The sequence below is a fragment of the Dipteris shenzhenensis genome, chromosome 27 (assembly GCF_047967505.1).
Source record: "Dipteris shenzhenensis isolate YYH24624 ecotype China chromosome 27, Dip_SZ_1.0, whole genome shotgun sequence".
In the NCBI taxonomy this organism is placed as follows: domain Eukaryota; kingdom Viridiplantae; phylum Streptophyta; class Polypodiopsida; order Gleicheniales; family Dipteridaceae; genus Dipteris; species Dipteris shenzhenensis.
Window position 1 is genome coordinate 27,191,541 of NC_141622.1, and position 27,049 is coordinate 27,218,589.

General features: G+C 46.8%; 1 protein-coding gene across 5 annotated transcripts; it reads left to right on the forward strand.

Moving 5' to 3' along the window:
- Positions 1-1,142: 1,142 nt before the first annotated feature.
- LOC147884104 (ALA-interacting subunit 3-like) lies at positions 1,143-27,049 on the forward strand. 5 transcript variants are annotated; one of them, XM_087398422.1, is made up of 9 exons: positions 1,143-1,266; positions 1,676-1,806; positions 3,111-3,169; positions 3,273-3,347; positions 3,609-3,731; positions 3,946-4,016; positions 25,706-26,033; positions 26,334-26,623; positions 26,758-27,049. In XM_087398422.1, the coding sequence occupies exons 2-9, from the start codon at positions 1,734-1,736 to the stop codon at positions 26,825-26,827; spliced, it is 1,089 nt and encodes a 362-aa protein (XP_087254548.1). In that variant the 5' UTR covers positions 1,143-1,266; positions 1,676-1,733; the 3' UTR covers positions 26,828-27,049. The 5 variants fall into 5 exon arrangements, with proteins under 5 accessions (XP_087254548.1, XP_087254547.1, XP_087254550.1 ...); XM_087398421.1 differs by lacking the exon at positions 1,143-1,266 and having other exon boundaries at positions 1,440-1,806; XM_087398424.1 differs by lacking the exons at positions 1,143-1,266; positions 3,273-3,347 and having other exon boundaries at positions 1,440-1,806; positions 26,758-27,048.

Below are 27,049 nucleotides of genomic sequence, written 5' to 3' on the forward strand. Positions count from 1 at the left end.
TTGTGTAAATGCCAAGCCAAGTGATGCCTATGGTGAGGGGGCCTTGAAACTTGAAATATTTTTTCTTTAAATTAAAGTGATTCTAAGATCCCACCTTGAGACCTAGCAAAGCAGGTCTCAAACCTGTTGTAGACGGGTCGTGCTACTCATATTATATTATGGACATGGGTTAATCTTTTGAACAAAGCATTCAAACCCACAATCTTGTCTTTATCAAGAGTCAAGCCTATTACTAAGCTGTAGTGTGGTATAGCATGCCTATTGCTAATCATAATATTATTAATGGTCCTTCTTCCCCCTCCCCCTTTAGGACTTACCTTCTTCTTTAATACCCCTTCATAAGGGGTTTTTACAAAAGGCCTTGAATGCACATGGTATATAGGTACATTTGTCAATGTATGGGGGGACATACATATCCCTTCATAAGTGCTCCCCTACCCCCATCATAAGTGGTCCTTCCCCCCCTTCCCAATCTGAAGTGCCTCCGTCTTTAAGGCCCCCTACCCTCCATTATCCTTTAATTGAAACTCCTCCCCTCCCCCCTTTATCCCTTAGTTTAATCATGTCCTTGCCCTCTTCCTTTTCACCCCTCTTCTTTTCTCCACAACTAATCAAAAGGAATTTTGATTTAAAGTTCTTTAGGGGCACATATATACATACATGCATCTCTCTCTCTCTCACACACACACACACACACACACACACATTGTGTGTGTGTGTGTGTGTGAGAGAGAGAGAGAGAGAGAGAGAGAGAGAGAGAGAGAGAGAGATGTATGTATCTCTCTCTCTCTCTCTAGATGTATGTATATATATATATCTCTCTCCCTCATGCACACACGCACACTCTCTAGATGTATGTGTGTGTGTGTGTGTGTGTGTGTGAGAGAGAGAGAGAGAGAGAGAGAGAGAGAGAGAGAGAGAGAGATTATGAGTGACTCCCCGTGCTCTTTGTTTACATTCACAAAATGTGGGTGGGAAAGAGAGGGCATGGTGGTGGAGTGCAAGGGAGACTTTTCCTTCTTAAAAGGAGCCAATCTCTAGAGGTTTTTATTCGTTAAGAGATCTTTTCTTCATGGAGAAGCCATGGCTTTTGCTCCTTCAAGGGATTCTCCTGTCTTCCTTGTGCTCCCTAGAGAAAGGCATGTTGGTAGTGCACAATGGCATGGAGGCTATTGCCCAACATTGTCTAGGGAGGGTGAATGGTAGACAACCAAGTTGCTTGTCTACGACAAAAGCTTGAGGGCACCCTCAATGCTTGTGAAAAACGTACGTGACTTCTTCCAGTCAGCTACAGTTTTTTTTCAGCTCGCAAATCCTTATGGATCACCTACGTACATTCTGTGAATCACGCAGCTACTTCGCTCGCAAATCGCTACCGATCGATCACCTATCTTCTGTTTGAACGCATGAATCAGAGCGCACGGACGCGGAGGGAGGGCACAGACGCAAGAATCAGAAAGTGTTTGATTCACTTGTCGGATTCTCTTGCGCTTCCATTACCTTTGTACCAGCTCGCTTGCTTGTAATCAGCCCCGCGATCGCATTTCTTCTCGGATTTGCGTCGCTTCGCAGCCCGTTTGCGTACAGATTCGTGCATTTCGATCGTCGTCAACAAGCTCTGCTCTCATTGTTGGTCGTCGTCAAATGCTCATCAATTTTGCTTGTACGCGAGCAGCTCGGGAACTTTCACCTCAAGAGGATTGATTGCCATATCGGCGCTGAGAGCTGGTGTGATGAGTTCTGATGTAGCTAGCTCATCCGGCAATGGCGCAGGAGGGACGACGACGAAGAGGAACAAGCCGAAAGGTTTCCACACGAATACGTTTCCTTTTGTGACAATCACGATATTTGTTTGTTGGATTTTGCGGCGTCGAACTGTTGTTGGAAAGCGGCATCTGTTTCAAATTAGCAGTTACAGACCGAGGCTTGCAAAAAACATACCATGATGACTAAATCCCCGATGATCGCAATCATCTTTGGAGAATCTTATAAGGAGAAATGAAGTTTCAGTTTTGGGCAGCAAGATGAGCTGCAGCTAATCAACATATATGACTGACGATCTTGCGTATTGTTAAATTTGGCAAACTGCGCATGATGGTAGCCTTCAGTTTTCGAATAGGAATCGAGCTACTACGGAGCTCCAGGGCTTCACTGCAAATGCCATGATCGGCTGAGACCCTCAAGGCTAAACACTATCTGTCGACCTTTCAAACGAGTGCTCATGGGATCCGCATGGCGGACCTGGAGGTCGCCATAGCTCATCATGATCGCAACTCTCAAACTCCAGTGCCACTCGAGAGCTCCAAGCTCCATGGCTACTTCGCTCGATCTGTCCGCGCGCTATCCTTTTTTTTTTTTCTCTCCAAGAAAAGTCCGCGTGCTATCCTGCGAGCCAATCATCGCGACTAGCCATAGGAAAATAGCGCATGCTCGCAGGCATGCTCACTCGAATGAAGAGATAGAGGGAGGACGAAGCCGACGACGAAATGAGGCTTTCATTGGTAGATAGATTATGGAGTTTGGCCAGTGGCGATGTTGGAGCCAAGTATCTCTCTGATAAATCTTCGAACAGCTAACAAGGTATGAGCCTTCAATCCAACAGTCTGTAGCACCATAGTCTAGAACGTGTCCCAGCGACCCATTGCGATAGGCCAGTACTGCGCAACTGTACAAACCACCCCATCAACATTTGCACCTTCCTCAAACTACTTCAGCCTGTCAAGAGTTGGACAACAAAGGAAAGGTTTTTATGTTTTCCTTTGTCCGCTGGATCACTTGTCTCTCTATATTTCTGCTTAGTAAGATAAATATTTTCTTTTTCTTTTCCACTTAATACATCCATTGACTTTAATCTGGAGTATGGGCTTCATAGGGATCCATAGTCCTCGTCTGATTCAAAGCTTGCGTGTAGGAAGAGGTACATGAATATGTTTGTATATTCTGATCTTGTGCAAAATCTAGGCTTGTAGTGCAAGTATAATAGAATTGATTCAGCAATTGATTTAAAGCAAATTTACTAGTTCTTGAAATAGGTTCACTTTGCTGAATTAGTTTTCTCTAATATGAAAGAAAAGTGAGTATGACTAGTACAGTTTGCTGTTGTGGTGCAGAAACTCCCTTTTTAAAGCAAGAGACACCTGCATGCCGGCCCTTGTTAACACCAGGATGGGTGAGATCATCAGTCATCTTTCACAAGCACATTTCAGTTTATTGCCGTGCAAGATGTTGGACTTGAACGAAGTTTTACTTTTTTAGTATGGCTATATATGCAGGTTATCACAATTTACATGTTGGTTGGGATTACATTTATACCCATAGGGGTTTTTGCTTTGATTGCTTCAAATAATGTATCTCTCTCTCCCTCTCTCTCTCTCTCTCTCTCTCTTTACACACGCAATGTATATATATATGTATGTGTGCACACACACACCTCTCTCTATGTGTGTGTATGTGTGTGTGTGTGTGTTGTGTGTGTGTGTTTGATTGTCCCTTTCTTCAGGACTGTTTTTTGTAATATAATGACAACTGGATTTCACCAAAGAAAAAGTGTGTTTGTTTGATTCTCTTCTGATCTTGAGGACCACCACTGAGTAGCATGTATGATGCAGGTTGTTGAAATTGTGGACCAATATGAAACGGTTTGTCTTCCTCACAATGTGACAACCACTGAACAAAAAGTGCACTTCATTCAAGATGTTGCCACTAGGAAATCATGCACGAGAGTCTTAACTGTATCCTTCATACCTGAACGCAAAACTAACGCTTTCAAGATATCTCCAAACAACAATAGCATCCCTTTTAAAATGATTTCTGAAATTAAAGGGGAAAATTGATAGTTGATCTGGCTTTTATTGAAAACTCTTCCAGGAATAAGCATTGCATGAGCTAGCTGAAAATTGTTGGTATGCTAAAATTTCATAGATGATTGTACTCTGCTTGTTGTAGGTGCCAAAGGATATGAAAAAACCTATCTATGTGTACTATGAGCTGGATAATTTCTATCAAAACCACAGACTGTAAGTAAAAGTCCATTGTAATGCTATTGTTTGTTGGTTCAAAGATAACTTTCTTTTGTTCAATTTTTGAAACAATATGAAAGGGGAAATCTGTGGAGCAATACCGTACTTTCTCTTTTACAATGCAGAAGTAAAATCAACACTGTTTCTTGTCGAGCATCCTTTCTAAGGCTCCAATAAGTGTAGCTCAGGTTGCTATATTCTCATATTTGTGAATAACCTTCCTGAACTACCAGGAACTGTATTGGCAGAAGGCAATTCTTGCAAATTTTCACCTCATTATGTTTGGGGTTTATGCCAGTCCTTTTTAGTCATACTAGTGTATGCTTCCTCTTCTAGATTTTATTGTGAGTGAGCAAACTCTCTTTCTACAAACGTTGTCCTTGAATTTGATTGTAAGACTTGCATTAATGAGCTCTTTACTTCAGTCCTAGTCTTTGGCACGGATGAACTTTCCCTGTTTTCTTCACAACATTGACAAAAATCCATTGACATATACGACTATGGAAGTGGGCACACTGTATGCAGGTGACCAATACCTAGTTTTGGGTGCTAAAGACATGTATAGGGATGCCAAGTTGTGGCCATTCGGGTGGTTAATATCTTAGAGTGTGAAGTGTGTTATGTCTTGCAACGTAAGATAAATGATGAGAGAACACAAGTGTTATGTCCACTTGTGGACATAATGTGGCTAGTGGTACGAGGTCAGCTTAACCTTTGATCTCGTGTCCTAACCTTGGGACAATTAGGACATGGGGTAACCTTGGTACACTGATAGTAGTCTTAGGCTTGAGTCACCTAAGACACCTTGCATCTATATATAAGTGAGAGCCATTAGTCACATGCGTCATTCTTGGGAGTGGGGCCTTCCAAGAATAGCCAACTAGGTTGAGAACCCATCCAGGCCTGTGTATCCCTAGCGACATTTGTGCGCAGATGGGCCTACGTGGTATGCAATACGTAGTCTTACTTGGGGTGGACTATGGTCAGAGGTTGCTTGACCTCTAGCTTAGGGGTGATCCTGAGGGATCTACTCTTGGGTGGTGATGCAGTAGCCTATCCATATGTGTCCCTATGTTGGTATACTGAGATTATTGAGGTTGCAGGTTAGCACAGAGATAGAGGAGATCATAGAATCCTGAGGTTAGTGGTGACTAACCTGTAGTATCTATCTTCTTGTTCGGGAGAGCCTTGCTTGTTTGCTATATTCCTGCAATTGCATGTGTGTGGTTGTAACCCAGATGTTGGGTGCTGAGAATTCATGGCTGCTTGAATTCAGTTTGTGTTGCGTTGAGATTTGGCAGTATGAGTGGTATTGGAACTTTTCCACTGATCGTTGCATGTAATTACTTTTCTGGGCTGCATGCCTTGGAAAGTTACTTTAGCAGTTGTAATTGCTGAAAGCCTCTACGTTAAGCCTTGGATTGTGTAGAAGTAAGCTTCATGCAAGCACTGTGGGTGCATGCATGTTTACTTGCCATGCAAACCATACATCCACTAGAACTAAAGTCCTTCCTTCAGCTTTAGTAAATAACACTTTCCTAAAAGCACTTTCTAAAAGTACTTTGTGTGGAAACAAAGCCTTGTGGAGTGCTCCAAAAGGCAAGAAAGACTTGTGGCCTTCATGCCACTTTTCTCTCCCTACCCCACATCTTTTAGAGACTCCAATCAGCAATCCAGCCTAACCCTGCAGCTTCTAAACTTACCTATTCTACAGCTAGTGACCTCTAATTTGCTGCAATCGACTGCTCACTTTGCTCTCTCTCTCTCTCTCTCTCTCTCTCTCTCTCTCTCTCTCTCTCCTAGATGATCCACAACAGCTCTAGCTTGTTGTAAGCTTGCTAATCTCAAGCATTTACTGCTCTCTTTGAGAATGGAGAAAGGCTTTGATTTCTGATCAATTTCACATCCTCTTTCTTGCATCCTTTCTCTCTCATCATGGAGCAAACTCTTGGCGAGGGAACCCCGCAAACCACTGCTCCTGAACCTTCTGCTCGATCGCAGGTGCATATAGTCCAGATAGACGCCCAAGTTCTACAGAGTTTGTATACTCAAATGCAAAGTACACAGCAGCAGTTGTTGGTTTTACAACAAACTCACGAAGCACAGAAGAAACATAGTGGTATGCCCATGCTCATGGCTAAGCACATGGGGGACACATTCTGCTATTACAGATTACAGCTCAGGGATGTTGAAAGGCAAAGCGTTAGCTTGGTGGCGTGAATTAAAGGAGAATCCAAAGACATGGGCTGATTTCGAACAAGTGTTCAAAGAAGAGTTTCTTCAACCTGAAGATGAGTTTGATCTCATACAAACTTAAACATGGAAAAGATGCCATTTGGTACCTACCTATAGAGGTCTAGGACCTACAATCCAAAGCTTCGTATATGGATCCTACCACTGTGTGTGTATTCTCCATAAAAAAAGAACACGAGTTACAGGTGAAGTGCAACCGAACAAAAAACCTCAAGAATGTGATTAGATACGCCAAGCTCTATGATGACACTATTGCTAAGGGAGTTCTTCACAGAAAACTCAGCCTACCACAAATTTTGAGCAAAAGAAATTTAGTTGGAAGAGGTAATTATGTCCTATTAGGGATACACAAACTCAAGCCTCGAGTCCGTCATAGATTTCAGCTGAGGTGACTGCAAAGCGAGTGAAGAAAGCCAAGCAAATCCTTCAATACGTGAAAGGCCATTGCTTCCTTTGTGGACAACAGGGGCATATGCAGATGCAATGTACGAAGATGAAGGGTAAGACAAAGAATGCTACTTTGACCAGGGTCAAAGGTAACACTACAGACAGTAACAGTCCTAGGTCAAAGTCTTTGCAAGAAGGGTTGTGACTTTATGAAACAGCCTATGTGACAAGCACTGAAGCTTGTAAGACTCAAAGGTGTTGAATCTAACTATGGAGGAAGGTATGTGACCATGGTTGAGCATAGTGCTTCTTGAGCAATGTGCATACACAACGAGCAACTATTCATAATAGAGTGAGCCTTAAAGTAGGCTTGAGTATAAGTAGCAATGTTGTCACAGATGAGCTCATGGAAGAGCACCTTAGACCCTATAATCTCTCAATGAACCTCTCAATCAACCAACCATACTCACACCTCATAGCTTAGATCATTCACATGCACATCATCAATCACACCTACAGCCTGCTGCTGCCTGCAAAACTAGTGCTCACACACAAGCACACATGGAGAGGACACATCTAGAGACATACTCTATGAACATACTAGGACACACACATTACACATATTGTGCATGACAGAGCAAGGCATTGATCCCAACAAATCCTCTCTCAAGGGATTGCCTCATATTTTGTGTCAAGGATAGATCTAGGCTCATGGTTTCTCAGGCCAATCTTTATGGTCAAGGTAAATCCAAGTCTTAGGTAAATCTTGAGTTTTCGCTTGCACCCCCATCTTGTTGACATTATTTAGGACACTTCGATAAGTTTTGTTTAGGAACGTAGCCTCCTGGACAATATTTCACTTTTTGGGAGACAGTGGGATTAGGCACAAGAGGAGTCTCAATCTATTGCAGTCCTTCTCTTGGAACTTGAGAAGGCTTACAACGGTGGAGTCACGTTTTTTGGAGGGCACCAAGTGGAAGATGGGTTTCTCGGAACGTTGGAGTTGGACCATGCATCAAGGTTGTTCTCTGGCTCCGTTTCTTTTCCTCTTTGTGGAAGAGGCTTTGGCTATTTTCTATGCACCTCCCGACTCGCCGCTCCCGACTCGCCGGGAGGAGTTACTACACTCAAATTTTGCAGATGACACAGCCCTTTTTGTGCAGGGCATGGCAGAGAGTCTAGAGGGACTGTGAGGTAGCCTTGAGGAGTACTATAAGGCATCTAGGGCCAAGATCAACTGGACCAAATCAATCTGTGTCCTCACGGCTAGTTAAGAGATTCAAGAGATCCCGGGTGCCTGGCTTGGCTTTCACTAGATCCCGTGAGGCTAGACAACGAGGTACTTAGTTTGTCGAGTGGGTATTGATATTTCAGCATAGCAGTAGATTGCCCTGGTGGTAGAGAGTCAGCAGCGTACCCGAAACGGAAACGGAAGAAACGGCAATATGATACAATTTATGTATAAAAATTTATTTTTTATACATAATATAATTATCAATAGAGTGCAAATCATACATAACACAAATTACAATTATCTATACTTGAAGCTTCAGCCTTCAAGCATCAATGCATCATTCATGCCTCTATGATTCTAAATTCTTGAATGATGCTTCAATAATCTGAAATCAACATGTATCATGAGTCATGACTAACAAGTTTGGCATTACAAGAATCTGAAATTTAGAAGTTTGAAGTACTTTAAAGTTTAAACTTAGCACACAAGTTGAAACTTGAAACTTGAAACTTGAAACTTGAAAGTATCCAATGTCCAGACTCCATAGATGATCATGATTCATGATCCACAAATTTCATGATCATGATTCATGATCCACAAATTTCATGATCATGAGTCATGCAAGACTCAAAATAAAAGCACCCATGGATGATGTAAAAAAAAGCAGCAGGACTACTGATCATCTGCATCATCCATGGACTCCTCGTCATCGTCATCCTCTGCGTCCTCAGATAAGCTTGAGGCATCTGTGTCACTGTCTGAAGAAGAATCATCAACATCAGGATCAGGACCATCGGGTGCAACTGAAGTACTAGCACCATCTCCAGATGGTTGAGTGTATGATCGTGTGTGGTGTGCTGGTGCTGACAGCTCCTCATACACCATGGTGTATATGTCCAGCTCCTCCCGTGGGATATCTGGTATGGCCTTCATCTTCTCCACGTCCACCTTGTCTACATTCACTTGGCAAGGTTCGGGGCAGCCGGCGGCGAACTCAAGGAGACGGAGGTTGCAATGACAAAACACCAACCGCTCCAATTGAGCCGTGCTCAATCTGTTCCTCTTCTTTGTGTGAAAGAGGGCCCAAGTGCTCCAGTTCCTCTCACAAGGACCGGAACTGCAGTCCTGTGAGAGAACACGTATAGCAAGGCGTTTCTGCCATAAGCCAATTAAGCCGAGATAAGTATCAGGAACTTGATAACTTTAAACATATTTGTAGTAGATAAAACTTCAAATTACTTAACGACTAAGCTATAACTAGTGGCATTGGAACTTGTCTCTTAGACTCTTACCAAAGTAGGAGTACAGTTGCCATATTTCTCCCACCAGGAGACAGGTTGCAACTGTGTCTCTCGGAGCCTAGCCGACCAAAGGAGAGGCTGTGATTGCGGAACAATAGAAGTTCATCCTCCATTCTTCGTTGCATCTCCAAGTCACCACCCGTCCAATTTTGTAGATACTGTTGCATCCCCTCCTCCAACTCGTCATTCTCATATTGCTCTTGACTGCGCCAGAGCGGATGCAATACATGTGCCACCGCATGGATTGGGCAGTGGAACCAATTCCACCGCTTATTCCATATAGCACGGATGGACTCAACCCTAAATCATGCCACAAGAAATTAGAGTGCATCATGCATGCAAAATTCATAGACTATAGATAATAGTACATACATAATATATATTTGAAAATTCCAGGCTTCATGATAACAAATTGCCATTTAGTAACTACAATAATTATACATATTACAAAAGTAAAAAGTCTTACTTATCAGGCGATAGGGAAGTGTTTCTGTTAAGGGCCTCTCCAATCTTGTCCATAAACTCGTACAAGAGCCCTAATGTGCTTCCCTCCATGTCCGTGATGCGAAGCACCGTGTAGATAGGATTAATCGATTTGATTAATGCCTCCGCCTGATTCCACCAAGACTCATCCATGATCATGCGAAAAAATTTGATAGACTTTGCTTGGCCTCTATCATCCCAATCTCCCCACTCCCGAGACACAACCGTGCGCAACAAGCCCTGGCGCACTCGCACAAGCCTCTCCACCACTATGAACATGTAAGCAAACCTTGTGGCTGGAGGTTTCAATAGCTCAAGGTCACTGTAAGCCCGATAGATGCTGAGGACTTTGGGTCTCTTCGTGACAAACTTCACGATACTGCGGGCTGTGGAGAAGATGGCATCAATCCAAGGTATCTTCTCTAGGTCCTCGATCAAAAGATCAAGGCAATGTGAGGCACAGGGTGTCCACACAATCTTAGGGAACTCATCTTCTAACATGGCACCCATTGACACACAATTGCTGCCATTATCTGTCACCACCTGCACCACATGCTCAACACCTATCTCCATAATGGCTGCCCGTAAATGCTCCCAAATATACAACCTTGTAATCACTGTACCTGCAGTGGAAGCGTCTATGGCTCTCAAGAACATGGTTCCCTTGCAAGAAGACACTAAAATATTGTACACATTCCTCTTGCGTGCATCTGACCATCCATCGCATAAGAGTGTGCATCCATATTTTTTCCAAGTCTCTTTCAAGGGCTTCATTTGGTCTTCCACACATTCCCTCTCTCTTCTTAGCTCTCTTGTCCGCAAGGCCTCGTATGTAGGTCCTTCCCATTCATACCCAATGCGGCTTACGGCTCTCATGGCCTTCCTTCATCGTGTAGTCTTCACCACATGAAAGGGTATTGCACACTGTATGAAGAGCTTTGTGAGCTCACTAGTGGCCTCCTTCACTGCTTGCTTTTGCAAGCGTGCTTGAATGCTAGACCTTTGCAGTGATCCTCTTTTCCCCACACTAGCATCCACACTAATTGATCCATGTGGCAAGGGTGTTCTTGTAGCACTAGGACCTGCGCTCGATGTAGTTGATGCCCCTCTACTTCTCTTTGCAGAACCCAATGTGGTGGCATCATCCAGTGGCTCAGTGTCAGCAGCCTCTTCTTCATCTTGCAGCCCTTGTCCTCCACTTTTGCAGCCAACGCTGCCATACGCACACGCTTCCATTCTGTTAGGCCACCTTTCACTGGAGTAGGCACGAACTCACAAGGTCCTACATCCTTGCTGGGAACACCTGCTAGATGGTCTTTCACCCGTGTGACAGACCCCGTTTTGCTTATGCCGCAATAGTTGCATCTCCACTTCTTGGAGCCACCGCCTCCTTTATAACTATCCAGGAGGGAGACATGGACCCAATAAGCATCTCTCGGCATTGAGGAGGATGGAGAGGTGAGAAGGAGGATGGAGAGGTCACAAGTGAGAAAGGATGGAGAGGTAGAAGGAGGATGGAGAGATAGAGGTAAAAGAGGATGGAGAGGTGGAAGGAGCCTGGAGGATCAGAGGTAGAAGTGAAGGAGGATGGAGAGGAGGAGGATGGAGAGGTAGAAGGTAAGATTAAAGAGAGGATGGAGAGAAGAAGGATGGAGGGATGGAGTCTAGAGAGCAGGCTGCCAAGCTGCAGCTTGCAGGATGGAGAAGATGGAGCAAAGGATGAAGAGGATGGAGAGAGAAGGATGGAGGTCCAAGAGCAAAGGATGGAGGGATGGAGAGAGCTTAGAGAAGGTGGAGAGAGCAGCAAGGATGCACAAGAGGAGTGGAACGGGCGGGAGGCGGCGAAAGATGAAGAGAGGCGGCGAAATTGTGTTTTTAGGGTTTAGGGCAAAACAGGTTTTACGAAACGGCGTTTCGTCTCCGTTTCGTCGTTTCCGTTTCTGGCCACGAAACGGCCGTTTCGTGCAACTATGCACAAAATATACATACACAAGGGAATTTTTAATTCAAAAAGTGAAGTTTGCCATTGATAAGGGATACGCTTATCATCTCAAAATTTACAGAAGGGGTGTGTATAGGTTATAAAGATCCGCAGGTAGGGGGCTTTTATAATAGCCCTTGATCGCATGCGCTATATGGGGTTTTAACATAGTGAACACCTTGGCTTGTTGAATCCATAAGAGAAGAAGGGGGAGGGGACATAAAAATGAGAAGGGAGACAGAGTAAGTATTTAGGGCTTGCTTTCTAGAAAACTCTTCCAAAAAACGAGGTGCTTTTTCCACAATAGCTGGGCGACTTGCCAAAAAAAGCTTGCTTGTCTTGCTGGTCTTGCTTTATCCTAAAGCACGCACTTGCTTTTGCTCCAAAAACGCATGCACACCAAAAAGTTTGCAAAAAACAAGGGGCCACACTCCCAAAACTAGGCAAATTGCCTAAAAGTGCCTACTTCCTTTCCAATGTGGTTGCTTTGCCTCCTAGTGATTGATTTTTCCTCAAGGCAACTTGCTTTTCCTCGGCTTTCAGATTTTTAGGCTGCTTTTTAGAGCATGCCTCCATAGAGCTAGGCGCCCAACTTGCTTTTTATCCTATCCCTTTCACAAGCATCTACCCATTCAATTACCATCATATTCCTCGTAGACCCCTATGATCTCCCACATCCTATGACAAAATCTGGGTATCAAAAAACCATGCATCATGATAGTCATCCCCCGGTGGGATGGGACATTCATGTGCCATCCCAAAAGTTTCTAGTCCGCTCCTACAACATCTAAATTCTGAGCTTCTATCTGATCTCTGGCCATAACCTTTGAAAATTAGCCATGGCTTTGGTTAGGCCGAAAGGCATGACTTTGTAAGCAAAACCGTTTCTGAATAGTTAAGGCAGAATAGCATCAAAACCCTAGGCATCATCTTGATCCCAACAGGCTGGCCTTAACTTCGAAAATAGGGCTTCAGTCTCCATCCATTGATCTTGAAGTTGATAATAACCTCAGGACCTAACCTCAGGACCAATGTGCCTTCCTTAAATTTTTTTCGCAAAAAGTAGTGCTAGTTATATTGCTTGAAAACGAGAGTACAAGAGGGCCTAAAGGCCAGCGGGCTGTAATCACAAAACGGATACAGCCCGTGGTAACAAAATACTAATTACAAGCCTCTCAGGGCATAATCATCGGAGTGTGGACAAACAGCCACGGTGGGGGGGAGTAATGCCACTGAAGACTCTGAGCAGAGTGCTGGAAGAACAGCTCTTGATGGTCATATAAAAAAATCCAGAAGTTCTGCATCGTCCCGAATAGGGAGGCGCATCCCTCGAAGACCAGTGGTACGGGCTCGTAGGAAGTGAGTCATGGCCTCCGCAAAAAATAGGAAGAGGTAGGGCGCAAGCGGGCAGCCCTGACACATCGAGCGCTCGAGGGTGAATCTCTCCCCCATCCTGCCGCTGATGATAACCCGGCTGACCTGTAGAGACTAGCAATACCTCTGATCCACTTGTCCGGAAAACCGAATTGAGAGAGTGTACCTTCCAAGAAGGACCAGTCTACCCTGTCGTACGCCTTCTCAAAGTCAAGGAGTATGGCAAGGTGCTGGCCACTGTGCTGGGCCCACTCCGTTGTCTCTGAGAATGTGAAAATGTTGTCCAAAATGCTGCGATCTTGGACAAGACCAGTCTGGGTGTCATGGATCAAGTCATGTAGCAGGGGGCGGATGCGGCTTCTGATCATCTTGGTGAGGATTTTGTAGGCACTCGGGAGGAGGGTGATAGGGTGCCACTGTCTGATCTCCTGACGGTCCCCCCCTTTGGGGATGAGGCAAATCAAGCCTGTTGCAAGGCTCTCTGGCATCTGTCCGCTGGAGAAGATATGCTGGAAGGTTGCGAGCAAGGGCTGGTGGACCTGCTCCCAGAAGGTGGTGAAGAAAGCTCTAGAGAGCCCATCCTCACCTGGGCATTTCTGCCCATCAATAGCGCTCACCGCATCCTGCATCTCTGCCACGGTGAAAGGGGCGAGAAGGGTTTCACTCATGCTAGGCTGCACGAGCGACGGTGTATACCTCCACACCTCCTCCCTACAACGGCGGGCACGAGGGTCTGGGGGCTCCTGCTGGAACAGGGATCTGTAGAAATCTGTCGCCAAGTCCTGGACCTTGTCTGGATCTGTCCTGACACTACCATCCTGCGCTCTAAGAGATCGGAGCTGTTCCCCTGTTGACCTCTGGCCATGAGTCCTGAAGAACTCTCTGCACATCCTGTTGCCTTTCCTAGCCCAAAAGGACTTGGAAGCATGAAACGAGAACTCTGAGTGTCGCTGGGTGATCTCCTCTAGCATGGCTCGGGCTCTAACCTCTTGTCATCTGAGCTCCTCAGAGCCTGGAGAAGACTGCTGCATCCGCTGTATCGAGGCAAGATCTCGTCTGAGACCCCTCTCCTTCGCCCACCACTGCTGCCTGACCTGAAACGCCTCCTGCTGACAGATGAGACTAGACTCGGCAAGAACCTGAGCTACCTGAGCTGCCATATCCCCCATGGGGTCCCAATCCTGCTCCCACAGGTCCACTATCCTGCTGCAAACCGCTGCTCTGGAGTAGATGGAGTCTGGGATCCGGCACCAGCGTGGAGGTAAGGAGTGAGAGGCTGAGTCCAGGACTAGGATGACTGGGGCATGGTCAGAGAGGGTCGTCCCTGGAACCACTCCTGACTCTCCACCTTTGCCTAGCGCCCAATCACTGACATAGAAACGGTCCAACCGCTCCAGAAGTCTGCCTCCCTCCCTCCTGTAACCCCAAGAGAAGTCCAGACTCCCTGTCCATCTGCAAGAGGAAGGCTCCCTCCAGCTGTCCCCTCGCACAGTGAACAAGGAGTCCCAATCTGCCTGCTCCGCCTGAGCTATACCGAGGAACTCTGGGCCCCGTCCCTGCTGATCCTCTAAAGTCTCAAGGTTATTGAAGTCCCCTCCTACAATCCAAGAATCCATCTCTGGCAATAAGTCTGTCAAAGAGCTCCAGAAAGCGGCTCTCTGTCTGAGGTCGGTCGGGGCATAGATATTGAGGATGCCGATACGGGATCCCTCAATATTCAAGCCCACCCAAAGCGCTCGTCCTGGGATCAGGGTGCCAAAACCACACACATGCTGAACTAGAGAAGCGCCGATGGAGGTACAGACACCCCCGCTCCTCCCCTGCTCGCCAATCGAAGGTTCCCAGTAGGTGTGGGAGCGTCTTATGAGGACCTTCCCACACTTACTGGTCTGAGAAGCCGAAAGCTTGTGTTCCTGCAATAGGAGCACATCTACCCTTCCCACCAAGGCTGGCTGGAGCTCCTGTCTGAGCACCATCTTCCTGGGGCCGCGGGTTCCTGATGAGTGGAACCCGTTGACGTTCCAAGAGATAATGCGTATACTCATGAAGAGGGGAGATGGGCCACAAACAGCTATCTGCTTGCGGTCGATGTCGAGGTGGTCGGAGGATGTCCAGTGTGCAGACGAAGGCGCTTCTGTGAGGGTTTCGAAGGAGAGGCCGGATCATCGGACCCATCCTCTAAAACCTTCAACAGAGGGGAGAGGCCCTTCGTCCCATGGTGGTAAGCTCTCCCTAACCAACTCGAAGCCTCCGCCAGGGAAATACTGTAGAAGCCCGCTACCTCTGAGGTCCTCCAAGGGCGGAGCCCTTCCGCGTAGATCCACTCCAGAGGCGGTCGAATGATGACTAAGAGGCAGAATCGTTTGGCGCTATGGCGCCATCTCAGACGAACGTCACCCTCCTTCCACTGCTGCTGAAGAAGCTCCGCTGCTCTGCTACCGGGCCAGTCCTGCACCTGCTCTTGGGACTGATCTTGAATCATCTCCCAAACATTTTCATTCGTCCATTGCTCATTCCCGTCACTGGTGATAGTGAAGGAATAGCTAGGACCGTCATGGGGGGCAAGGACAGACACCTTACCCTCCGCCCCCTTTCGGAGGAAGAAGATGCTGATGTCTAGGCATGTAGGGAAGGAGCCAATACCCGCTGCATCCAAATAATCCCAAGGTCCTGCTCGGTAAAACTCCAAAGGTAGAGCTCTAGGAGCTTCCCTTGGGTGTGGGGACGAGGATGAGGAGTCTGAACCAAAAGGAGGGGTGCTGGCTGTCGAACAAGTTGGAGTGGTGCTGGCCATCTGCGGGGAAGGGCCTCTCCCCTCCACAGGGCCAGGAGGGATAGGCGCGGAGGAGGTCTGTGCTGGCTTCGGGGCCACAGGCGGCGTAGGCGGAAGGGGAGGTTCCCTCGGGATCATGCTCGAGGGAGAGAGGGGGGCTGAAACCAAAGGTGCTGGGGGGGATCCTGGAGGGGGGGGAGGTATGGGGACCGAGGAGGAGGGGGGAGGGGGGGGGGGGGCGGGGTGAAGGATGAGGGGGAGGCTGGCTGATCTTCTCCTTCCCTTTCTCCTTCCCCTTACCGGGCTGCTGCTGATTGGTGACCACAGGGGTCTCTTGCTGTAGATGGGAAGGCTTTTTTGGGGCTGTTTTGTTTCCTTTCCGTTTTCTTTTGACCTCAGTCCAGCCTTCCCCTTCGGGAGGGCGTGTCGATGCTTGGCGGGGGGATCCTGAGTTGCCTGGATGGGGGCCATCTGAGGTTCTGTCCTCGTGAAGCGAGGGCAGGAGCGCGCCTGGTGCCCGAAGCCGTGGCATCTCAAACACTGATCTGGGCGACCAGTGACCATAATGCGTTGTGTCACCACACCTGTGTCCGTCTCAATCTCGAACTCCGAGGGGATACTCTGCGGATCTAGGACTGCCACTTTGACACGTGGCACCCCTTGGGCTGCCGCCGCATCAACGAAGGTGTCCTGCATGAGCCAGCCAAAGTGCGTCCCCCAAGTCCTTGATGATCGGGCGAAGCTCTGTTGCGAGGCCTGGGAAAATGAGGGTAACTGGATGGTGAGGAATACGGAAGCAGGCATCGAAGTCCGCTACACTGAAACCCCTATACCATGGGACCATAAGGATGATCTTCCCACCCACAGAAGTAGGGGACCGTCTGACCATATCGCTCGCAGCCTGTGCTGAGGAGAGCTTGAGCCAGAAGATACCACGTCCCATGAGTGCGACCTTCTCAATGTGGCTGTCCTCAAGGTAGAGGGTGGACTAGTCGCTGATGTCTGCTCGTGAAGGGGCGTAGCCAATGACTCTCCCATAAACGGACGTCTGGGAGAAGTCCGTGGTGGCCTGCTTCACCAAGGAGACCTGATGCTCTGTCAGTGTTATGCGGTAGGCTGATGGAGGGGGGGGTCCGTCTGGGCCACCGGTTCCGGGCTCACGGCCGCCATACCGCACCGACAAACTGCGAAAGCTCCAAAAGGCGGGGGAAGGAGATGGGAGAGGCGAGGGAGGGGGAGTGGGACGGAGGCGGGGGAGGAAAGAGAGAGGGATGGAGAAGTACGGGGAAGCGGGGGGAGGAGAGGTGGTGGAGAGGGAGCAAATGGCGAAGGGGGAAGGAAAGGAGGAGGGAGAGGGAGGGGCAGCGCAGCGTAGGGCGGGGAAGAGGAGGGAGGAGAAGGGGGGGGGTGTGGCAGCGCAACGCGAGAGGGGGCGGGGAAGAAAGGCGAGGAGGGAGGGGAAAGGGGGGGTGGCAGCGTTGCGCAACAACAGGGAGGGGGCGGAAGGGGCAGGGGGGGTGGTAGCGCAATGCGAGGGGGGGGAGGCGGGGAGAGGACGGAGGGGCGGAGAAGGAAGGAGAGGGGGGGGGGATGGCGGGCAGAGAAGGAGGAGAGGGGGACGGAAGGGCGCGGTGGGCGGCTGTGAGCTGGGAGGCGGCGAAGAGAGAGGAGGGGGAGGGGAGAGGGGGCCGCGCAGCGCGGGGGGGGTAGACGGGAGCAGGGGAGGGGTGGGAGCATTCGCAGGAGCTGACAGCTCACATTTGGCATATGTACCGTCCTTAATACCCTTGTCTGTTGGCAGTTGCTTATCAAATTTCTATTTCTGCTGTTGTTGCAAAGCTTCTATCAAACTCATAGCATCTTGTCTCTGAAGGAACGTGGTGGAAAGAGGGAGAGAGAGAGGGTAGGCTAGGGAGAGAGGAAGTGATACTCAAAAGGAGACATAATGAAATGGAAATGAAATGACTAAAACAATGAACGAAAATGAGACTACTTACATGTAGACCAAAGAGCTTGTAGCTTATTTGACACTAGATAAGTACAGCTCTTATATAAGAGCACACAGACACATATGAACACCTATGCATATGGGATAGCTCCCAATATGACTCGTGGCATCCGTAGGACTCACTAGACTATAAAACACTCCCTAGACACCTAGTATACTCATTTTTGACTCACTTTGGCTTCATATTCCAACACCCCCCCATGAAGGCAAGGTGAGAGACTACTGGAATGGAACCAAGAACAGAACATGACAATGACGGTCATCAAAACTGTGCATGTTGATCTAGAACTAGACATGGTTCCCACACAATCTCAGAGGCAAGTGAGCATGGCTCGCAGGCTAGTGAGCATAACATAGAAATCTCATCTAGCATGGCTCAGAGGCTCATCATGCATGGATGCATGACAAACTTAGAGGTCTAAGAGACCAATGCACCAACATCTTGGAACTCTTAAGCCAGGTCTGATAAGCAAATAGACCTAGCAATGCCAATACATGGCTCCCACAGTACATCCCCCTCTTGACTCCAGGAACTAACTAGAAACATGGAGTCACACACCATAAAAGAAACACATCATTTTAGGAGGACAATCCAAGGCAAAGGACCTTTATTATCTCTTCAAACATTCTTTTTAGAGGGACTACTCAAGGTAGAGAACCTTTAACTCAAACATATATAAAAATATATAAAAGATTTCATTTATTTTATGCATAGCAAGGGCAGAGAACCCATGAGTCCGAAGTAGCTACCGCACAAGAGTGTGCACATCTTGATGCAAAGAGATATGTCAGTGAAGAACCAGGCGCGTAAGCCCTCGAATGATGTGTCGATGAAGGCCATCGGAGCAGCTACCAAGGGAGATTCACGTCATGACATTCAATGTGCCGATTGGAGAGTCACCGAATGCGCAGAAGAGGCTCAAAAAAATGAGTGAAAGTGCTCAAGGGAGCTTCCATTTGCGGGCTTCTCTCATCCTCTAGATAGACTAAGAAGAAGGGGAAGGTAGGAAGGGAGGCTCTGATACCACATGAAGGAACATGGTGGAAAGAGGGAGAGAGAAAGGGTAGGCTAGCGAGAGAGGAAGTGATACTCAAAACGAGACATAATGAAATGACTAAAGCAATGAACAAAAATGAGAGTACTCACATGTAGACCAAAGAGCTTGTAGCTTGATACTTGATTGATTTGACACTAGATAAGTACAGCTCTTATATAAGAGCACACACACACATATGAACACATATGCATATGGGATAACTCCCAATATGACACGTGGCATCCATAGGACTCACTAGACTATAAAACACCCCCTAGACACCTAGTACACTCATTTTTGACTCACTTTGGCTTCATATTCCAACATTCTCTTTACCTGCAAATCAACCAAAGAAAGCATTCTATCTGTGTCCTGAGGAGTTTGAATGCCAGCCCCTTCCTTGGCACCCGGAGGCTCAAGATCAGGGCTTGGATAGCATACACACATTGGTCGGAAGGTTCTTTCGATGCTGGCTCTCCCATGAGACATAGGCACATGCGTGAGCCCTCTCTCTGCAAAGCTTCTATCTAACTGAGAGCATCTTGTCTCTTCACCTGCAAATCAGTGAAAGAAAGTATTCTATTTGCTAGGCACAACCCCAATCTTCTTCAGATACCACATGCTTGATATATCCACAAGGTGTAAAGCCTCCTGTCCATACACTAGATGAAAGGAGAGTAACCAGCAACCTGCTTATAAGCACATATATATGCCCACAGAGCTCCATCTAAAGCCTTGTCCCAATGTTTTGAGTTCCCTTCACCATTTTGGAGATCAGCCTGCATACAACACCATTCACCTTTTCAACTAGGCCATTGCCTCGAGGATAATAGGGGTGTTTAATTCACAATCTGAGACTAACTCCAAAGGGGCTCCAAATATGCAACAACATGCGTGTCAATAAATCTATGCACAGCCTTAATGGTGATCTTGGGTGTGGACATAGCTTCCTCCCATCTGGTCATGTAGTCACTTCTATAGAATATAAACCTTACCAGACTAAGTCGAAGGAAAAGGACGAATAGCATCTATCCCCCACTTCCAAAAGGCACATTGCAACTATGGGCCGCCTTGAGCCATCATATGTGAGTCTTATATCACTTGCAACCTAACAAGCATGACATGTCTCGCACGAATGCTGTAAATCCACATGCATACTAGGCCACGCATATCCAATTCGCAAAATACTTCTTACCGTGAGATCATAAACAAAATGACCACCAGACATCTTCATGCTCAGCTTTAAGTACCTTTGGGATCTCAGTAGTATCCCTTTTGATACAACATGTCTTCTACACAAGATAGGATGAAGTCTTCCTCACCAGCCTGTATCTCTCCAACTTAGTGCAGCCTTCTGGAAACTCCCTCATTTGCAAATAAATAACTTTAGACCATAGATACTCCATCCCTTGTTATTTGGGTTCATGTAGGGTCACACCCAAACCTCTTTCTTACCTTGTTGTATAGACTACGTGGCCAGCTCATCCGCCTCCTTTTCCAAAGCTCTAGGAATTTGTGTCAACTTTTTCACTCTTCTCAGTAACTGCCTCAATGAATCAGACTTGCTTCGCTAGCAGCAAAGCATCACCCTTCACCTTCAGTCTTTGAATCCTCTATCTTTTGCACTCTTCCAATCCCGTAATCAGAACTGAGTATTTGGATGAATTATTACTTACCACATTATCTAGCACCAAGTTTTGCTTGTACACAAGATTCCCATCCGGATCACATATCAAGTATCCCCTCCGACAAGCTGGGTATCCTTCCTATAAACTTCTATGTCTGGCTCTTCCTCAATCCTAGAACACTCCTCTTCCTTGTCCGTGTTGGAAAATGGAGGATAGAATCACTCACACCTCACTTCCTCTCTAGCTCATACAACACTAAAAAAAACTGAAAGAGAGATAGGACAAAACTCAGATATATTCCTCCACAATCGTGGGCAACAAAAGCTCAATGGTGAGCGTGTACAAACAGCCCGAGTGCTGTCAATGATGCTGAGCCTCTTCCTCTCCTTGTGCGCTTGCCTGTGTGCAAGGCTGTAAGTGCAGGTGATGAGGAATGAGGGGGGAAGGGGGGGCTTTTTATAGGAGGGGCTAGGCCCCCTCATTTTGGCCGACTAGGGAGTCGGCTCCCTGCCCAAGGCACCAACCTGCCAGCCCACCAACCGATTGGTGCCTTTGCTGGCTGGTCAGGCCGGCTTAGGCCAGCTCTATTTAAGGGCCCATAAGCCCTGCTTATGGGCTGCTGTTGCTGCTGCCAACTCTGCCCGTGCACAGGTCCAGGAGCTCCTAGGATGTTGCGCCATCTTCACGCTGCAGCGCGGGTTCCCTGACAGGTAGGTCTTCTACCTTTTCACCTCGCCTACCCCCTATGGTCTCCTGCCCCCTTGTCCCCTCAAATCGGGGGCTCACAGGTGGGGCAGTGACCTTCTAACACCCCCTCTCAATGTCACAATTGTGGGCTGATCCCCATGCGTCAAATGAGGTGCTCAAACTTCTCCCTAGGAAGAGCCTTCGTGAAGACATCTGAGATGTTGGTTGGGCAGTATATCAACTCTATGACCTCTTCGTCGATGAGTTCTCGAACAAAGTGGTAGTGGACCTCGATGTGCTTCGTCCGTATGTGAAACACAGGATTGTTGGCGATTGCTATGCAACTCTGGTTGTTGCACATAACTGCAGTCGCATCTTCTTGGGCCACATTCATGTCCTCCAAGATCCACTTGAGCGACAATGCTCCACATGCCACTGTACTCTGTCTCTGTAGATGAAAGGGCGACAGTAGGTTGTTTCTTACTCAGCCATGACACGGCTCTTGATGAGAGTAAGAAAAAATATCCAGAGGTCGATCTCCGGGTATCAATGTCACCTGCCCAATCACTTTCACAGAAACCTCCCAACTCAATGCCTTTGTTATAAGTGATGCCGTAGGTGTAGGTACCCTTCAAGTACCTTAGCACCCTCATACCTGCGTCCCAATGAGCCTTCTTGGGTGTGGCGGAGAACTGACAGAGCAATCCAACTGCGAAGGAAATGTCTGGTCGAGTATTGGTGAGGTAAAGCAAACTCAACTGGTTGAGATGGATCATGCACACTCAGCTTCAGACCAATTTCCATGGGAGTCACTGCAGCTTTGCAATTTTCCATCTCAAAGCATTTGAGCAATTCCCTGTAATACTTCTCTTGTAAAATAAAGATACTGCTCTTTCCCTGCTTCACCTCAATCCCAAGAAAGTAGTGAAGTATGCCTAATTTAGTCATCTCGAACTCCTCCATAAGAAGTCTCTTGACCTGAGCAATCTTCTTCGTATGATCCCTAGTAATGATGGTCATCCACATATAGAATCAATATCAGCTACAAATCCCCCTCTGTGTCAAGATAGAGATTTGTCTCTGATGGACTCCGTTGAAGCCCGATCTTCTAAAAGAAAACACCTATCCATTGGTACCAAGCTCTGGGGGCTTGTTTCAGCCCGTATAAGGCCTTCTTCAGCTTGCAAACTTTTGATGGGGATCCTGGAATCTGAAATCCTCGTGGCTGCGCCACACATACCTCCTCCTCCAGGTTACCATTCAAAAATGCAGACTTGACATCCATCTGAAAGATAGGCCAACTGTGATGAGCAACCAAGGCAATGACTGTCCGAATAGTCACCATCCTAGCTGTGGGGGCAAAGGTCTCGTCGAAGTCAAGTCCTTCCGACTGTGCATAGCCTTTCACCACCAATCTTGCTTTGTACTTGTCCAAGCTCCCATCTGACTTGCACTTAAGCTTGTACACCCATTTAGTCCCGATGACCTTTCGCCTGGTTGGTTTGGGCACTAAATCCCAGGTGTCATTTTTCAAAATGGCATCCATCTCTACCTTCATGGCTTCCTGCCATTCTGGTATATCCTTCGCTTTCTGGAAGGAATGGGGCTTCGCAAGTTGAGCTACCAAAGCGAAGTTCATGGAGGGAGTCTTCATGTTTCTTTGAGACCGCCACACTCCAGAATTGCTCTCGGGTATGTCCGTGACCCGTGAGTCTGCTAACGTCTTCAAATACCATTGAGGTAGCTTCTTCTCAGATGGAGGTACTTTGGATGAAGCTTGGTAGCTGGCTCTAGAATGGCATGCTCCTCCTCCTCCTCTTCCTCCTCCTCGGGGTCTTCAGTCGGCTCCACCTCACAGATGGTGACTTTGGATGGGGGTAACACTGGAAGTTCTAGAACCTCCTCGGCAGGCTGTGGCTCGTTCTCTTCAAAGATCACATCCCTGCTGATAAGGATCTTCTTCTTGTCCAGGTCGAATAGGCGGTAGGCCTTGGACTCTTCGCTATATCCCACAAAGATACAGCTCCGGCTATGGGGATCCAGCTTTGTTTGTTCATCTTTGTATACATGCACAAATGCTTTAGAACCGAAAACCCTCAGATGAGATATGATGGGCTTATGACCATAATAAGCTTCATATGGAGTCTTGCCATCAACAACCTTGGTCTTGGTTCTGTTGAGGATGTGAACGGCAGTATTCACGGCTTCACCCCAGTAGGCTTTCGAGAGATTGCTCCCTCACAACATGGTGAACCTTGTCTTTGTGATGGTCCTGTGCTTCCTCTTAGCAACTCCATTCTGTTGAGATGTGCGAGTTGTCGTGAGTTGTCTCTTAATCCCTTTCTTCTTGCAGAATCCATTGAACTCGGTAGAAGTGAACTCTCCCCCTCTGTTGGTGCGGAAGGATTTGATTACCTCCCCGCTCTCCTTCTCTACCTGGGCCTTCTAGTCTTTGAATTTCTCGAAAGCCTGAGATTTCTTGGCTAGGCAAAATGTAACATGCAACGGTAATCTGATCGTGTAATTCACAGCAAGACCTTTAAACCTTTAGCGAGGAGTTAGTGTTGTTTACCATAGAGAGAGAAAGGAGATGAGGGTAGAGAGAGAGTAGAGTCGACAACCGATTGGGTCCCTGTACCCACTGAGGGGCCCCTCCCCCAATCGGGGGAGAATTTGCTTTATACTTGGAGAACTGAGAAATACAAAGAACACTCTTCGAGAGAGCATGGAACACACTTTTGAAGAGCTCACTGTGCACACGTATAGCAGACCCAAAGACCTGAAAGGCAACGCCAACCAATACCGAGACCTTGATGCTGTCCACACTGACGATGTAGGATGCTTTTGCAAGGCAAAGGAGAGGCTTGTGCTGTCCATCGGAATGTAGGGTTACTGCGTGAATGAGAGAGTGAAAGCTGAGAGTAATAGATACTGAGAGAGAGCTGAGATATGACTGAGAGAATAGAGCTAAGAAGTAGGCTGTGTAGCCTGTAAAAGAAAGCTGAGAAAGCTGATGAAACAGTGTCCAAACCTCTCTCCGTTGGCTGGTCCAAAACTCCGACTGTTGTGTTGCGTGGACCCCTTCAGATCAGGCTGAACTGATGGCCAAGGGACTGAGGCTAGACCAGGGCCAGATCTGAGGTGGTCAGGGGCTGTACAAGGAGGCTGAAGTGGAGCTGTAGGAGAGTTGAAGGCAGGAGCAACTGAGTGCTTCAAAAGGGCAGCAAAGGGGCCCTTTTATAGGGCTGGAACTGAGTCAACCCAGTCTGTAAACAGCTGACTGGCTCGGTCTGTTTTACAGACTGGTTGGCCTACAACCAGCCTATAAATAGCCCTCCCTGGCTCATTTGCTAGGGGAGTTTTTGGGCAGCCTCCAAAGGCTGCCTTCCCTGCTTACCTGTCCAGCCTTTGGGGGCCCTAAAGGAACTCCTAACCTAGGCTAAGACCTAAACTATAAGATGGAAACACTAACCTACTATTCTCTAGTGGGTACTAGTGAACAAGAACTGAATTGTTGACTTGACCTAAGGTTGAGAGACTGACCTACGTAGCTTGTGCCTGACTGTCCCTGGACAAGGGCTCACAAAGGGGTCACAGCATACGACAAAATCTCCTATCTGGGAACTATAACACACTTGTCGATGTAGCCAGTGTGTCACTTTGCACCCAAGTGCAAGGGTGCATGTGACACAGAATACCCATGTCATGCAACTGAAATCATCAACAAGTAAGAGGGAATACCGTGAACCTACAAATGAATTTGTCAACATTGGGCCGTAGATGTCGGCGTGAACCAACTCGAGCGGCTTCTTGGCCCGTGATGAGGCCTCCTGTGGGAACTTGTCCCTGTGTTGCTTGCCCTTTGCCCATTGGCATGTTTCTTGAGCAGATGCATGTGGATGGGAGGTGCCATCAATGAGTGGATACTGACCTTGAAACAATTTTGTATTGTCCATGGAGCTGCCCCACAGGGCAGAGGATTTGGCAAGGGACGGTCCGGATTGTGGCTAGGACACAAAGGATGCAACGGGAGTTCACGTGGAGCATGGCAGCCTGGTTGGCGAAGGGGAGTCATGCCTTCTTAATTGACATACACCAACTTACAGGATCTAGGGACTGAGGACCTTTCAGATTGAGTTGAGGACGCGACTCCTTCCCGACAGTATCTGGTATCCTCATAGTGGCAAGCACCCAGGGGCTGAAGAGCGTAAAAGGAACGAGTGGCTCTATTTAGAGTGTCCTTTCCTAATGAAGATGTTGCTTTTGTTCCTTTTTTTCAATTGCCCTAGGAAGATTTCATGAAGATTTTATTACTTGAGAATCTGAGTCCCAACTCTCAAAAGACCCTATTGTGCTTTATTTTGAAGTTTAGGATTGAAGATTCTCAAGATAATCATCAATAGCAAATGTGATAATATTTTCTTTTCTTTTTTTTACAAGTGATAACGGAAGTGCTAGAAAGTGTTCTCATTGGAATGTAGATGGAAACCATATGCAAAGTGTATTTCAATAATGAGTTGGCAGTGCAATGCATGTGCAGGTATGTGAAAAGTAGGAGTGACACACAGTTATTGCATGGAAACAACACAACTCACACAAGCAACTGCCGGCCTGAGCAAAATCTGCTTAATAATGCCAGCCTCACAATCATACCATGTGGTTTGATAGCTTGGAGCTTATTTAATGACACATACCAGTTTACAAGTAGTGGAAAGAAGCTCTTAGTGAACAAGACGGGTATTTCATGGAAACTTGATCGCCAACATAGATTTGGAGGAAACGTTTACCCTCAAAATTTTCCTAATAATGTTGCAAGCAATGAAAGGGGAATTTTGATTGGAGGTGCGAAGTTGGATCCTGCAAAGCCTGTGAGTTTTTTCAAACATCTTCAGAATAACTAGCCCCTGGTATGCGTCACGGTTTTGAACTTTGTGGGTGGCTATGGCGGGTTTAATACTGGGCTGTTTCTTTTTTGTATGGGATAATTTTGGGAATGTTTTTGTATTCATCTCTCTCTCTCTCTCTCTCTATATATATATATATATATATATATATATATATCACTCTCACACACACACACACACACACACACATAGATATATATGAATTTTCAGTAGTGATTCAAGTCTACATTGGTAAGATGGTGCTTAACAATTGTCTATCTTCAGCTGAACGAAGATGAGGATCTCATGGTGTGGATGAGAACAGCTTTCCTTCCGAATTTTCGGAAGATCTATGGGAGGATTGAGCAAAATCTGGATGCTAGTACTAAAGTCCGAGTTGAGATCAATAATGTATACAATACGTACAGCTTTGATGGAAAGAAAAAGTTGGTGCTCTCGACTACCAGCTGGTTGGGTGGCAAGAATGATTTTCTGGGCATTGGCTACGTAACGGTTGGATCTCTTTGCATTTTCTTGGCCCTTTTCTCCTTGGTACTCCACATACTACATCCAAGGTAGCTGTATTTTCCATGCAGAATCTCATAGAGTCCACGTTTTTTGACTCTTCAAATTTGCTTAAGGAATTGTATAATCATTTTGGACCAATGCATTTACAAAAAAAAATGTTTTTGTTTTTTGTTTTAAGCAGGAAACTTGGTGATCTGGAACATTTATCTTGGAATAAGGATGTTTCAACGGGCCAAGTTAGAAGACATTAAAGTCTAGACAGCCCAGAAATATGCTATCTCAAGGTCTCTATGCCCGTGGCACCATTTGCAGGTTTTGAATAAGCACATTTTGTGTCTGGGTTTTCATGCGTAATTTACGTTTTCTGCATTTGCCTTAATGTTAGAATGAACATGGCTTTTGAATTAAAACCATATTTTCTTTTTCTTTTTTTGTACAAAAAGTGACCTCTACTAATGATGGGGAAAAATTAA

Excerpts from the sequence above, each read along its gene's own strand:
- LOC147884104 (XM_087398422.1), top strand. The coding sequence starts at position 1,734 with ATGAGTTCTGATGTAGCTAGCTCATCCGGCAATGGCGCAGGAGGGACG. Across the intron at positions 26,034-26,333 it reads AGTTGGATCCTGCAAAGCCT|CTGAACGAAGATGAGGATCT; the intron begins GTGAGTTTTTTC and ends GTCTATCTTCAG. Across the intron at positions 26,624-26,757 it reads CTCCACATACTACATCCAAG|GAAACTTGGTGATCTGGAAC; the intron begins GTAGCTGTATTT and ends TGTTTTAAGCAG.